This window comes from Akebia trifoliata, unplaced genomic scaffold (genome assembly GCF_017979445.1).
Source record: "Akebia trifoliata isolate Shusen 1 unplaced genomic scaffold, ASM1797944v1 Contig00063, whole genome shotgun sequence".
Lineage (NCBI taxonomy): Eukaryota > Viridiplantae > Streptophyta > Magnoliopsida > Ranunculales > Lardizabalaceae > Akebia > Akebia trifoliata.
In genome coordinates, this window is record NW_028236817.1 from 89,189 (window position 1) to 103,951 (window position 14,763).

A 14,763-nucleotide genomic window follows, 5' to 3' on the forward strand; every position below is an offset into this window, starting at 1 on the left:
ACAAAATTCAATAAAATTAAAAAATACCCCTCATAAAGTTCACGACCATTTCACGTAAAAAAAGTTTCATAAATAACACAAACCAATATTCTCATTGAATTCCTTACTAAAAATCGATTCTAAAATATTCTAGAACATCAAAAACCGACTTAAAATGCAAAAGTTCTCTTGAAGGGCAAAACGATAATTTTTCAATTAAAAAATTTTAAAATTTTGAAATTAATAAATTAAACATTAAATAATGTAAAGTGAAACATTAAGAAAATTAATTTAAAATTTTGAACCAAAAAAATCGATCAATCAAGCTCTTAGGCAAAATTGTTGATGGTTGCCAAGATATTTATTAAAGGACCCCTCCATCTTGGGACCCAAAGAATTAAAGATATAATAAAAAAGGTTCTCCAAAAAATAAAAGTTAATCAAATAAGACTAAAGTCAATCACGTAAGACTAAAGTCAACCAAATAAGACCAAAATCAAAATCTTAAAGTCAATCAAATGAGATTTAAAGTCAAAATCCTAAGAGTTCTAATTAAATAATAACTCTATTTAATAAAATCCTAATTAAATAATAACTTTATTTAATAGAATTCTAACTAAATAATAATTTTCTCAAAAAGAATTATAATTAAATCTTAACTCTATCTAAAAGACAATTTAAAAAATTTATAAATAAAAGCCTCAACATCCTATTTTCGTATCAAATAAAAAATTTTAAAAGAAATAGGTCAAAAAGTTTCTCTAACCTTCAAAAATCCTAATTTTGAAGTCCTAACTCCTTACTTAACACCCATACCTCAATTTTAACTCGAAAAACACCTAAAAATCCTTCAAAAAACACCCAGAAATCTATAAATAAATCCGAAGAATTCAGATCTAAAAAAGAGATACCTTGCTTCAAAGATCAAAAATCAGATCGGAGACAGAACGAAGCGAGAAGTACTGTACAAGGAATTATTCTACCAGATCTGAGAGAACAAGACCATTGTCTTTGGAAATGTATAAATTTCTTATTTTTTTATTATTATTTAGATCTTTTAGGAATGTAATTTATTTGAAAATCAGTAGAGACCGACGTTTGTCGGGCGAGATTGATACCTAACACCTTCCAACTCCGTAATGTGATCCCTGAACTCAGTATTTTCTATAGTAGATTAGTTAATTTATCCGTTTAGAGTCCAAATTCGATTCCTAGACCGTAATAACTAGGTGATAACTTCCAAACCTCAAAGGTCAAAAGCAGATCCGCGCACCCCACGGATCGAGGGCGCTTTCAAAGACATACTAACCCCATTGTTTGATGTGCTATAAAAGGAGTAAGTCTGCAGCAACAATATACTTACTCTCTTTAATATTATGTCACTTTCTTCCTGATGATATTGAAGAAGCCTGCCTCCAAGAGAGAAAAAACATTCTACAGTAAGATTGTTAGTCCTCTGATCTGGTCTTTTTGTTTGGTATCAAACTCATCAGTATTTCATTCCCCTGCACATTTGCACAACCTAAATGGGTGGCAGGACAATCACCACCAAAAATTAAAAATTAAAATATAACTGAATCGATAATTCAGCGCGAAAAAGAATCTGAACTAAAGAACTTATCATGAAATGTTCAATTCATCAGCATACCAAGAGTAGACCAACACCCCCATTTTTAGTAAGACTGAGTATAATGTCATGGTTGGAAAAATATCAATCCCAATTCAAAACTAAGAATCAAGAGTCTCATTCCAATTTTACAGAATTTGTATGGGTTGAAGCCGCAGATTAAAGGTTAAACATAGTCGAAAAAGAGGATCACCAGATTTATCAACAGTGTCATCATGTATAGAGTAGCCAGATTGGTCCCACTGAATCGAGAATGCACGAAACACATTAACAAAAATATGTTAATGGATGGATGACAAATGAGATCAGGACAAAGGTTTTGCACGCCTCTTCGCTTTTAACCCACCACGTCGCGCATACAGGAGGTTATAAATCAACTTTTTCCTTCCCCATTTCCACCATGCCGGTACAAATACCCGTCGTCTCTTTTTGGTTCGTTTCTCTGCAAGTAGAGAACAAAGAATTATTAGGAATCAGGTATCAATTCCTTGCATCCAAATGCATGCCATGAGCACATCTTTTTAAATAGATAATTAATGAATAATTAAATATAAAATAAAAATATATAAATGAGAATTCATAATTTCAAATTCCAAAGTTTAATATCAAAATCCAAGTTAAAAATTCAGACAACAAATTTAAACAGAACACATATATAGTTTTATACTTTCGACTCTTCAATTTTAAATCCATCAAACAAAAAGTAAAACTCAAAACATAAGTACCACTGTAGTAAAGAAAAGCATAACAAGGTTGAACTATAAAAATACAGAGTAAACAAAAAAAAATATTTGGGGAAGAAGATGAGGCAAAATATATATAGGTGATGCAAACATTCAAAACCTCATTTGGACAGTTTCATCAGACAAAAATTACCCTCTAAGAACTTTAATTAACATTTACTTATCTAGGCAATTTAATGTTACTCAAAAGTAAAGGGAAAAAGACTATGCAGTTTCCACATTTTTCTCCCTCTCTCAAAAGCTCAACTTTTGGAGAACCCTCTCCCAAGTACGATACTTCAAGGTTACTTTTTGAATAAATAATATAACATATACAAACAATTAATCAAAAAAATTTGGGTAACCACCACATTTCCAAATCTCATCTAACAAATCCACAAGAAAATTCCAAGTTTGAATCCCTTACAATCTACATTACTTTTAAATGCAAACTATTACCATTTTGCATTTGAAAAAGAAAGAAATATTGTATATTTGAAGATGAAAGAGTATGAACAATGTAAAGGCGGTCAGGCTTATGCCTCGAGGTGGTGCACCTCAGGGTGAAGCTCACTAAAGAGGGCATGAGGTCCAAAGTAGAAACATAAAAACAGTTGGGGTATTATGTCTCATACCAAGAGGTGTTCAAAAGGCATATACTACAATCCAAGGTACGACCGAGTTGTATACCTTTTGGGCAATGCATACGCCTCACACGTTAATATTTATATTTTGTTCCACTTTTAAAACAACATATTGATTGCATTTTCAATTTTATTACTCTCTTCTTTTATTTTTTGTTGACAATAACATGCAATATAATTGGAGCATTTTTTCCTTGATTACGGAAAAATAAAACACAATTGGAGCAGTTAGAAACAAATTTGAATATAGTATAGTAACAAAAGCAACAAAAAAAAAAAGTTGTTTAAATGAGTTTACTGGATTTCATAATGAAATTTTTGTAGCATTTATTGTTATGAAGAAAAAATTATCGAAAACATTTGGCTATACTTTTCTGATAAATATTTATTGCAGAAATTTTCAATCATTCAAACTTTAAAGTGTCATTTTCTTGTTTCCTTGCACAAATATAGTAATATTTGTATTACTAGTAATCAAGGTTTAAAATGTCATTTCCAAGGAATGTGTCAGTCAAGGGAAAAAAAACAAAACATTCAATGACACGAATAGGAATATTAATAGTTTTTCGAAACATTAATGAACATATATAAAAGTCAACACTTTAATCATAAATAATGTAAGAAAAAGAAATGTTTTAGATTTTGAAATGACTCTTACAACTATTTATTTGAAGTATAGTACATTTTTCTCATTGTGACACACTATTAAACTGATCAATATGCTATTAATGCACTATGGTAGATTGCATGAAAGTATGCTTAATGCTTCAACTTTGAATAGGCTATCAAATACGAATAGAATATAATAGATAAATTGTTTGACTTTAATACGAAAATTGTGAATTCTTTCCTCAAGGATTTCATTTGAGAACGGCTCTTTAAAATATCTCTTTGCAAGAAAAATAGAGAATTGAAATGACCAAAAGATTTTTTTTACAGAGATTGCATTTTATTAATTATTATTTCTTTTATTTTATTTTTGCAAAGCTTCTTGACATCATTCAAATTTTTTTTTTCCCCGAAGATTCCATTGCCTTTCTGAAAGGTTTTTCTCAAAATATTCTGACGCATACCAACGCAAAACGAATCATTTCGGTACAAACTGACACCAGCTGAAACATTTAATTCTGAGAATATTCCATATAGAAATGTCGAAAAACTGGTACATACCAACATCACATTCCAATACAGTACAATAGTAACAGTGAGAGATTAAACTCAGAGTTCTTTTTATCCAGATTTAAAACATGACATTTGGCAATGCGTAGTGCTTAGCCAAAACTTTCTGTTATTTAGTTATATGCGATATTATTCATTCAAAAATTCCATGCATGTGAGGCTTCTACCCCAAGGTGTTGGCCAGCCAAGCATCTCATCTCACACCTCAATGTCGGAGAACACTGGTTTCTAGAATAAATTACTATTCTATACTTATCGCAAAAGTATATAACTAAATGTTGTTTTCAACAACTTTTTGCATAATACTAAATGCTACAAAAATTTATGTATGAATCAAATCAATTCAACAATTTTTTGTTTTGTGCATATATTACTATTGTATATTCAAATTAGTTTCTTAATGCTCCAATTATATTGCATGTTAAAGTCAACTAAAAATAGAAGGGGTAGTAATAAAATAAGAAAATACAATTATCATATAATTTTAGTTATAAAACAAAATATAATATTAACATGGAGGTGTACGTACACCTCAATCATGCCTCACACTGAAGCGTATGCCTTTTGGAAACCTCTTGGTGTGAGACGTACACCTCAACTATGTTTTATGTTTCCTACTTGTGCCTCAAGGAATTTTCAAATCAATATTTGGCATGAGTCGAAGCACATGAGGATCTATTAAAACAAGAAAAAACACCCTTCCAAACCAATCAAAAAGCTTACACCAAAAAAATAAGCCTACTACATTTCATCAAGAATGTGATGAAGGTTTCAGGTGAGGATGATCAGATTGCACTTGAGTATCTAGAGAAAAGGGAGGAAAGAAAAGCAAATCGAATCTGGATAGAAATTGCAGGCGAGTTGACTCAGTCAAACCTGGTCAACTCTAGTTTGACCAGCCAGGTTGGACCAGAATTAGACCACTTCGGTTTCAGTCCTTGTTTAATAAGTTGGGACTGTTTTAGTCAGTTTAGGACAGAATAGATATAAGTTTTCTGAAAGGAATTAGATAGTTTCTATTTTGGTTAGTTTCTAATTTGTCTTCAAGTTTCTATTTTTTTAAAGTGCTTAGAAGCATCTAAATTAAGTTATTAAAGGATTGGAAAGTTGCTTTTATGTTATAGATAGATTAGGAAAGTTAGTTTTTAATATTTTAGAAGATTTTTAAGTTGCTATGATAAAATTATCTATACAAGGAGCGTATTTTAAAAAATATCAATTCAATTCTCTTTTGCAAACTTTATTCCCTTTTATAGTTATGTAACACCCTGGATTTTCAACTCATATCTCGAGGAAATTAAATGGTAAGATTTGGAGAAAAATATCGAAGGAGAGACTTAGAGTAAAATACTCAAATATTGTTATGATTAATTTCAAGGAAAATCGATTTCGCCATTAGGTTCAAAATGATCGAAATATATATGTTAGCCTGTAAGCAAGTTCGAATTCGATTTCGGTTGGAAAAGTTATAAAATCCTCGAATTTCGCGTTAAGTAGGACCCAAATAGTGGAATTTCGTTAGAGCGAGAATCGGAAAGATTTGATGACACCGCTAGGTTCGCAACGAAAAATTATTCGAAATTGTATACTCACTTGTCAATTTCCGAGTCCGAATAGTTAAGTTACGATCGAAACTAGAAATGATGGGAAAATTACAAATATGCTCTCAGCTTTGTTATAAAAGAAATCTGATTTCTTTTATTTCATTCATTTCTCTTCTTCTCTAAGAAACCCCAAACGACAGCCACTTTTCAACCAAAGGGTTTCAACCCATTTCCATTAAGTTCTAGGACGAACGAAGCTGAGTTGAACCTCGACGAAGAAGGCAATATTGTCGGCGTTGTCGAGCTTTACGTCCTTACCCCATCCAACCTCCATTTCCTCTTCTTTTCTCTTGGTCTCCAACAAGAATTAGCAAGTGGGTTTGCTTATAATCACTTGGAACCTCATCCAAATCGTTGGAAAGTCGTTGTTGGTCATTAGAAAGGGGGGAGAACACCTTCAAAGAGGGTTTACAACCAACCACTCCGTTGGCACCCGAGTTCAACCACTTTCGAAACTTCGAGCCGCTAAACATTGATCCTTAGTGTTGATTCATCACCATTGGCAACCATAAACAAGTAGGGGACTTTCAATTCCTATTGGTAACTTTAGATTTCGAAATGTGCATTTAGGTTGTTTTAATAAAACTTATTGTTTGTTATAAATCGTAGAAATCTTTGTTTGAATTGAAATTCATGCTAGAAATAGAGATTTGATGTATTTTATTCATGTTTTAAACGTTGAATTCGTGGGTGGGTTGAAGGGTTTGAAGAACGGAACAAAAGATCCAAAGAAGGAATAGAAAAACCCAAAAATCGCGAGTGAAGGCTGTCGACAGGAAGGGTAGGTGCCACCGACACCTGCCGAAGGCATTCTATCGGTCCCACCGACAGAATGAGGCTTCTGCCACCGACAAAACCACGAATCGTGAGAAAATTGTTCTGTCGGCAGGAGGCTTCAGTCCCACCGACATCTGCCAAAGGCATTCTGTCGGTCCCACCGACCAGCCATCAACAGAAACAATTCTCTTCAGAACTGAGTTCTGACTTTTGCTTTGACCTCCCCATTGCTTATACTTGATTTCTCATCCTTCATTTCATTAAAAATATTTAAGTAAATGGCATTTCCATTTACTTTAAGTTCTTTAATGAAAAAAAGGTTTTATCCCCCATTTCGGAACAATGGGAATGGTTTCGAGATCCGAATCTCAAAAGATCAAAATCCAAATTTTGGTTTAAAAAACAAAACGTAAATTTCGACGTTTTCGGCAAATTTTCAAAATGTAATAACTTTCGCATTACTTTGAATTAGATTTCAAAAACTATATGGTGTCGAATCTCATGATCGAGACTTTCATTTTCAAAAACCCGTTTTCAATTTCGAGAACTTTGAAAATTTGAATTTTTGACACTTGGCCAAAATTTCACTAGCTTCCCTTGTTTTTAACAACTTTGGTCCCGTGCATCGTCGAAACCTCGTTTTGAATAAACCTTGATGGTTTTCGATGAAAAGACCAAAAAATGACTTTGAAAGATTGGAAATAAATGGTTTGACTTGAAGAGACGAAAAGTAAAAATGTCGAGAGAATGAAAGAGGGGATGAACGGTAAAGTGTTAGAATCACACCCGAGGGGTGATGTCTGTCTTTTACATTGTATATTGTGTGTAGGTTGGTGAAAGGATATCCAGATTATTAATAAAAGGGTTGCATGTTTATTTAAGATTATGTTAGCGCATGCACTGAGTACTGTTATTCATTTTTAGGCCGAGTGGCCACAGTTGCATGGTAGGAACTGGATATCCATTCTCAACCCTGTTTTGTTAATTTCTCTTTTGTTTTAAATGAAAAACAATATATATATGTAGCTATTTTGTGAGTTGTTAAAGGGTCCGTGAATGCCTGAAGGGATAATGCGTCACATCATCCGGAGGGGTGCACTATCTTGGGATGTACGGTAGGGACCACCAAGCTCATGCGCGGTATGGGAAGCGTATGAGTGGAGTCACAACTGGAATCCAGGTCCATTTCTTTCTTATCTTTACCAGTGAACGTGTATTGTAAAGGTGGTCGTATACGAGTGGAGTGTTATTTTGGGAATCACATGCACGCCTGATAGGCATAAACGAAGATGATTGGTTAGTGATCACTAACAATCTAGTAGTAGTCGAACGTTTTGACACATCGAAAAGAGACCCATTGCTTACGGTCACGTCAAACGGCCAGCCTGAGCCGGATAAATGGTCTCCCAAGTGTGGTAGACACGACCAGCCACAAAATCAGGAACTAAAAGACAGATTTACATAATAACATAATGTCCCGACTGGGACCGATCCAGTCGTGAATCCCAACGCTCAAATTCCATTACTCCACCACTTGTATTATGTATCTGTTGTTATATTTCGAATTATAAACTGCAAAGCATGTCTATTATTTCAATGTTATCAACTGTATTTGCATAAAAGGACAAATGTATAATAAGTATGAATGATTGATGTTATGTGTAAGTTTTAAACTGTTTAGCTGCTTATCCCTGGCCGTATGTACCAGTTAATCGTTGTTTCAATTGTAAAACTTGCATGTTTTGAAACGATGCAGTATGATTATTCGATCACGTTAGGGGAGGTTATTGGTAGGAATTGTTTGTGGACCTACTGAGTAACCATTGTTACTCACCATTTCCTCCCATTTTGTTTTTAGTTGCAGAGCTGGTGCTTGGGGAGGCGAGTGTTGAGCCATCAGTTGAGGAACATCTGGTTGGTCAGATCGATGACTAGTGTCCATTAGCCGATGAGCACTAGGGCTACATCCTTTTGTGTAGTCAGTTTCGTCCAGGTGTATACATATTTTGAAGTTGAGTGTTAGGGTTGTATTAGAGTGAGGCTAAATTTTGAAATCATGTATATCGCTAAACTTCCGCACTCTGATCTATTTACATGTTAGATGTAATTAGTCTTCCGCAGTTATCTCCTGTACCTACATCTTTATATACAGGTTTTGTTATAACTTGGGTTATCAGGTTGTGTTCCGTTGAATGCTAACATATACAAAGGAGGCCATGCCGAAATTTCGAGGTGCCACCTAGTACCTTGAGATTTGGCAGTGGGATTTGTGTTAGCGTTTGGCAGGGCACTACAAGTTATTTAATTTCTAGTCCTTTGTTTTATCTTTTTCATGCTATTGTTCATTTATCAATTGAATCTATTGGTTCACACACTTCCGCTACGTCAGAATGTTTTACTTCACTCCAAAGATTCTTTTATTCCTTTCATATTAGACCCAAACAGACAACAAAAAGTGTTGGTGTCCATAAGGTTCTCCCTCTATGCATGAAGGCCTGAATTTGCCAAACTTTGGAGTTTTAATTTTTGTTTTTTAAGTGCTAACTTTGACATCATTTATTATTTCAAAAAGAAAGGCTTTGACATCATTCTAGAACAGAGTTGGGAAAGGCAAAATCATTGGAGATAATGAAAGGAAATAAGACCAAATCTCCCAAACAAGTGAACAATGAATTAAAAGATGAAGTATTGATTCGCAATGAACTCGACAAAGGAAACAATAGATAGGCATTCGCATTCCTTGATTAATCAAAAGACCGATAGTTAGGACTCAAAACAAGCTAGATAAAGAATGTTACCTTTGATGGTACCTTAGGTCCCCAAATAGACACAATAAGAAAATCCATAGAAGATGCATGCTCGAAGGAGGAATATAACAATTTCATCCTAAAACTTTAATCTGGCTACAAGCCCACTCCCTTCAATCCTCTTCTGACTACACAATAGAAATGTAGGAGAGTTGATTGACAAGATTGGCTGCATCCTGAAACTTCCAATCATTAAAATCTCTCCTGAAATCATGGTCTCATGATAGCTCACATCACTGCCAAAGTGAAGACATCAATAGATTGAACTTTTTTCTTTTGTCTATATAATGAATGCAAGAGGCAAATCCCACTTTCTTCTAATTATCGAAGGCATCAATTTCCTCCAATAGGGCTTTCGTTCTAATTTCAAATCTTCCAAAAGTTCCCTTGTTCCAAATCGTGAACTTCCCATTGAAGGCTTTAAGCTTACTCCTAAAACAAAAGAATCTGACACCCGGAAAAAGAATAATATTGCTCACTAATGAACAACTTTCTCATCAAAGTCTTGGTTAAGGAACCACATATTCTTGAAGTGTTCCTTTGCATCCCAATCTGACGAGCAATTTGGCAAATGGTATGCTTGGTTAGGCACTGACAACTGCAAAGCCAATATTGTGGGCTTATAGCATATCATGCGTGTGTAGCATTAACACAAAAAGATAATATAATAATGAACCAAGAATTCAATGTCCCAGGTATGTTTACCCAAGTAAAACCCTTACATGCAATTAAACGATTGACCATTTAACTGAGTCAAGGAAGACTGCAATCCCGGATAAGCAACACAGTAACGGCCAGACTGTAACCAAGTATCACTATCTGTTCTTGGTATCATCATTAAACAAGTAACCAAGTATCACTGTTTTCCTGGAAACCAAGTAAACTTTCTTGGGCCAAATCCGGGACTAATCTTTATCCAAAAACACAGTAAAGTCGAGAAAAGTACCCTAGATGAAGATAGGATGTTGTCCGATAAAGTAAGCCTAATAGGACTCTGACCTGGAATTAAGATGATCACTAGATTTGACAGATTATGGGACACTAATTACATGTAGGTTATGATATAAGACAGTTTTAGTAGTGTGGCACATGTATACCTAGACGGCATTTCGGTTAAAAGACAAAATGCTGAGTTTAAGGAAAGCCTGAATATGAGTGGCAATTATTATAAGACTTGGTACATCATGACAAGTAAGAAGACACCTCATGTGAGGCCAAATTGGGTAAACTATTGAGTTGTTTGGGTCATTTAAGGACCTTTGCAACAACAGTATCAATTACTGAGCAAATTTATGTAGATAATTATATTGTGTGAAATACTTTCCTTCAAAGAACACAGACAATTTCTTCAACATTGAGGGAAGTTGGGCCTCAAATAACATATTAAAGCACAACAGATTTGGTGCCTACAATCATCACATTCTATGCCCCATGCTATCTGACTGCAACAGAGACACAACCATGACGTAATCATGGACATCATTTACCTTAAAAGTTAGGAGTGTCTGACAAGGGTACAATGTCCATTTTGAAGTGTATGGGGAGGGTATATTCTGAACCTTATCCCAAAATTTTACTATGACATATATCTTCTGTCAAAGAATTTGTATTCATATATTTTCTTACTACTTCCATCCATAAATATAACACTCAAAATAAACAAGTCATGCGGTTTATTAAAGATATGTACTCTCAATCCTGATGTAAAACATTGAATTGATAGGTATTTAAGAGATGAGAAATTGCACAAAAAAGAGAGTACAAAATGAAAAACAAACTCACTCATATTTTGAATAGAAAATGATGCCCATTGTGAGTGCAATCTTGTAAAGATGGATTCCAGGTTGGGCCAAAATTTCATTTGAATTTTCAAGACTTCCAGGACGGTTTGCAGGCCAGTTTTGGAAGGCACGATGTCATCCAAGTCACATCCAAGACTTTCACCAAGTAGTACCTTTAGAACAAGTAAAGTCAATTGCAATGTAAAGAAACACACTACAAGAACAGATCACGAAATAAACCAACATACATGATATGATATTAACACAAACATGCTCATGCCTGGCTTGCATATAGTTAATGCACCAAATTCTCATTGATATTGGTATCTGAGATAATATTTTCTTGTGAAAATCATTTCTAGGCAAATGATTTACAGAGTGAATGTTATCTAGAGAATTAAGATTGCCCACGTTGGATTGCACACCGACAATTGGGATTCAACAATAAACTGATTGGAGGGAAACAGGGATTAATGTAATAGAATCGACCTCAAATTTTCTTGGCAGGAAGAAAATTCCATTTCCCAGGGAGGGGGTATAAGGAAATATTTCCATGATCATGGTAAAATTGGGTTCGTTTCTCAACAAAGTGCCAAAACACTAGAGCGCAATTTCAAATTTCCAGGAAATTTGATATTCCTGCAGATTTTCCTAGCAAACAAACAGACCTTAAGAGAATGGAGGAAAACAGTTCTAATGATTTTATATTTTTTCCGCCTTTCTACAAACTACCAAAAACTGATGAAGTCTGAATTAACCAGAAAATAGGCAATTTCCGAGAATGGAAACGTTCTACAATATAGCATAAGTTATAGGGCATTGCATTAATACCTTAACAGGTTTCAAAATAAATGTAATGGCTCAAGGGAAAATCTAGGATTAAAATGAGGATCTAAGATAAAGATGATGTTATAAAAGACCGAACTAACCACCAACCAATGCTAATTTATACAAAAATAATGATGAATATAAAGGTCAATGTATGAAAAAGGTATTCATATCAATGTTCTTAACCATAGAGGCTTGGGGAAAGGGTTTCAATCGCCTAAAGGTGTAAACTTCAAGAAGCAGTGTGTGAGTCAAAAACTAAAATTATGAGGAAAAAAAAATAACATCCATTTCATATGGAAAAGAGATGTTTTGTTGCAGCAATTAAGTCTTTATCATTTCAATGAAGGCTAGAGCTACCAAACCTCATTTCAAAAATCATAGTGAATAAGCCGAATTATTAGCTTATTTCTAAAAGCTGGAAGATCAACACGAGTGGATACAGAAGTACGTTCATCAAAAGACCTAAGACTCTATGAGAACACTCATTAAATTAAATGCGTTTGAACATGCATGTACTTCCCCTTCACTTATAAAAAGAAGTCTTGTCATAGCTAATGTAGTATCTCCTCACATGGACACTAGTTTGAATCAGATTTCACAAGTATGTGTGATTCTACCAAAGCAATAAGCAAACTAGATCAGAAAATTCATATTGAAAAGGAAATATGAAATTAGAATAGTTCTTTCCTTTGTTGGAGAGGGGCTTACACATTAATCATCTAAAAATTACAACATCTATAATGAATGTTAATATAAACATGTTGCTACATTGTGTCTGCACAAAATGAATATATCTATCACCTATGTGCTAAAACAAATGCTCCACATATTCTAAAGATGCAAGAAGACTTCCATTTCAAACACATTTTCACCTTTATCACTGCTGTAGCTGAAGATGATATTGACCGAAGATTGTAGCTGAAAATAAAAGTGTCTGTTTAACAAAACTTCAAGTACAACAAAATTCAAATGTAGTTGTAAAACCATTAGAATGGAAGTAAACTACCAACCCTCCTTCAAGAATAACAAGCAACTTTCCACTAGACAAAGCCATTAACATGTGTGTCATCGATGCAAAGCCAGTAGGAGTTACCTGCAACAAAAGATTTTTAATGCATAACAGAAATATATTTAAAAACTGACTTCAAATAGAATTCATAAATACTCTACAAGCTGAAACCATAGTTTCGCAAACAGATACAGAGGTCAACTTGCAAAAGTGGCTAAGAGGTTGAGTCAACCTGGTCAGACTAGTGGGGGTCAACTACCTTGTGACCTTGTATCTCTTCTTGAGGACTCCTTGTCCTCTTATCAATAAATTTTATTTATCAAAAAAACACATATAAAATAAAATAAAAGCTTCTCTCATACCACCTTGGTATATCAACATTAGACTTTCAGAATACATGTACCAAGCCTGTGCGAACAAGTAGGACCACATTTCAAGTTTTCGTTACATTTCTAGGTCAGGAGTTCATTTTGGTTTAAGGGGCCAGACTCCAGGTCCCAGGTTCATCATCCACTTAATTCTGGGTTTTGGCACCGGCACATCACCATTGAAGCCTTATATTCACATTGAAAATGAAATTGAAAGAATCGCACATACATTCCATATATAAACATTTAAAAGGCAATAAAAATAAGGCATCAAGTCAAAACTTTAAATAGATTAAATATTTTCTATTAAATGGATATCCAGGATAAGAGAAACAGATGAAAGAATGATTAAACTAAAGAAGGAATGTCTTACATCACAGCAGCCAAGGGGATCACCCCTTGCAGCATCAAATCCTGCTGATATAATTGTAAGATCAGGGGCAAACTCTGAAGCTGCAATAAGATGCCATTTAAACACCATTAGAATAAGCTAAAAAACATAGTAGTCAAAAATCAAGACTACAATCAAGAACATAACTATATGCCATGGTGAATGCAAGGGAAATTAGAAGCATACCAAATAGAACATCTTACATAATCAACATTGATAGCTACATATATACTATTGAACATTTAGGGAATCCCATAATTGCAAAAAAAAAAAAAAAAAACAGAACTTACAAACAAGTACATTGAATTTGTGGTCATCCTACATTTTAGAAAATATAGAAAAGAAAAACTAATACTGTTTTGTGATGGTCCAAAGTACTATCCATTGCGCTAATCATGTTTATCTTCCTAAAATTAGTAGATGATGCATAAAAAAAGGATCATGCAGAATAATACCATAAAAATCCATTACACCAATAAATGTTTGAAACCCCAAGAAGCAATGAATTCCTTGGGGCCACCCTCCAGGGTCCGGTTGACCCTCGCCTCAACCAGTTGCATGTAGGACTTTCCAAGGGGCCGATTCGTGTGACCGTGGGATTAGTCTCACCCAAAGGGTTGGGATACCCACGATAATCAAAACACAAAAACAAAAAAAAAATACAAAACTTTGTTCCTTAAATCTAGTCAAGAGGACTAGGATTTAAATGTTGGTAGAGGGATAGAATGGAGTACATATAGTAGGTTGGAAGTGATTTAAAACCGGTCATAATCAGAAAGTTGGAAAAGATGAGCCGGATAGCAATAAAGCTCTATGTAACTTGGGAAATGAGGGCCATATCTATGTCGTACCTATACAGGATGCTTCCATATTAATAGTAAATATTGTATCCACTGCTTCGGTCTCACATCCTTGCGATATCTTAGTATCATAGACAAAGCCACTCTTAAGCGACCCCAAACTAAAATATACGAACAGTTACCTTCATGTAGCAAAAAGTTGTTTAAGATGTTGAGATGCATTGGTCTAGTTTTAACCAGGTCC

The 14,763-nt window shown here is 34.2% G+C and overlaps 1 protein-coding gene across 1 annotated transcript; it reads right to left on the minus strand.

Moving 5' to 3' along the window:
- Positions 1–1,564: 1,564 nt before the first annotated feature.
- On the minus strand, positions 1,565–13,838 carry LOC147382060 (histone deacetylase 15-like). The gene is made up of 5 exons (XM_086429602.1): positions 13,702–13,838; positions 12,962–13,044; positions 12,824–12,869; positions 11,122–11,293; positions 1,565–2,048 (listed from the first exon to the last, which is right to left on the minus strand). Exons 1-5 carry the CDS (start codon positions 13,807–13,809, stop codon positions 1,912–1,914), a joined length of 546 nt encoding a protein of 181 aa, XP_086285728.1. The 5' UTR covers positions 13,810–13,838; the 3' UTR covers positions 1,565–1,911.
- Between the last annotated feature and the right edge of the window lie 925 nt (positions 13,839–14,763).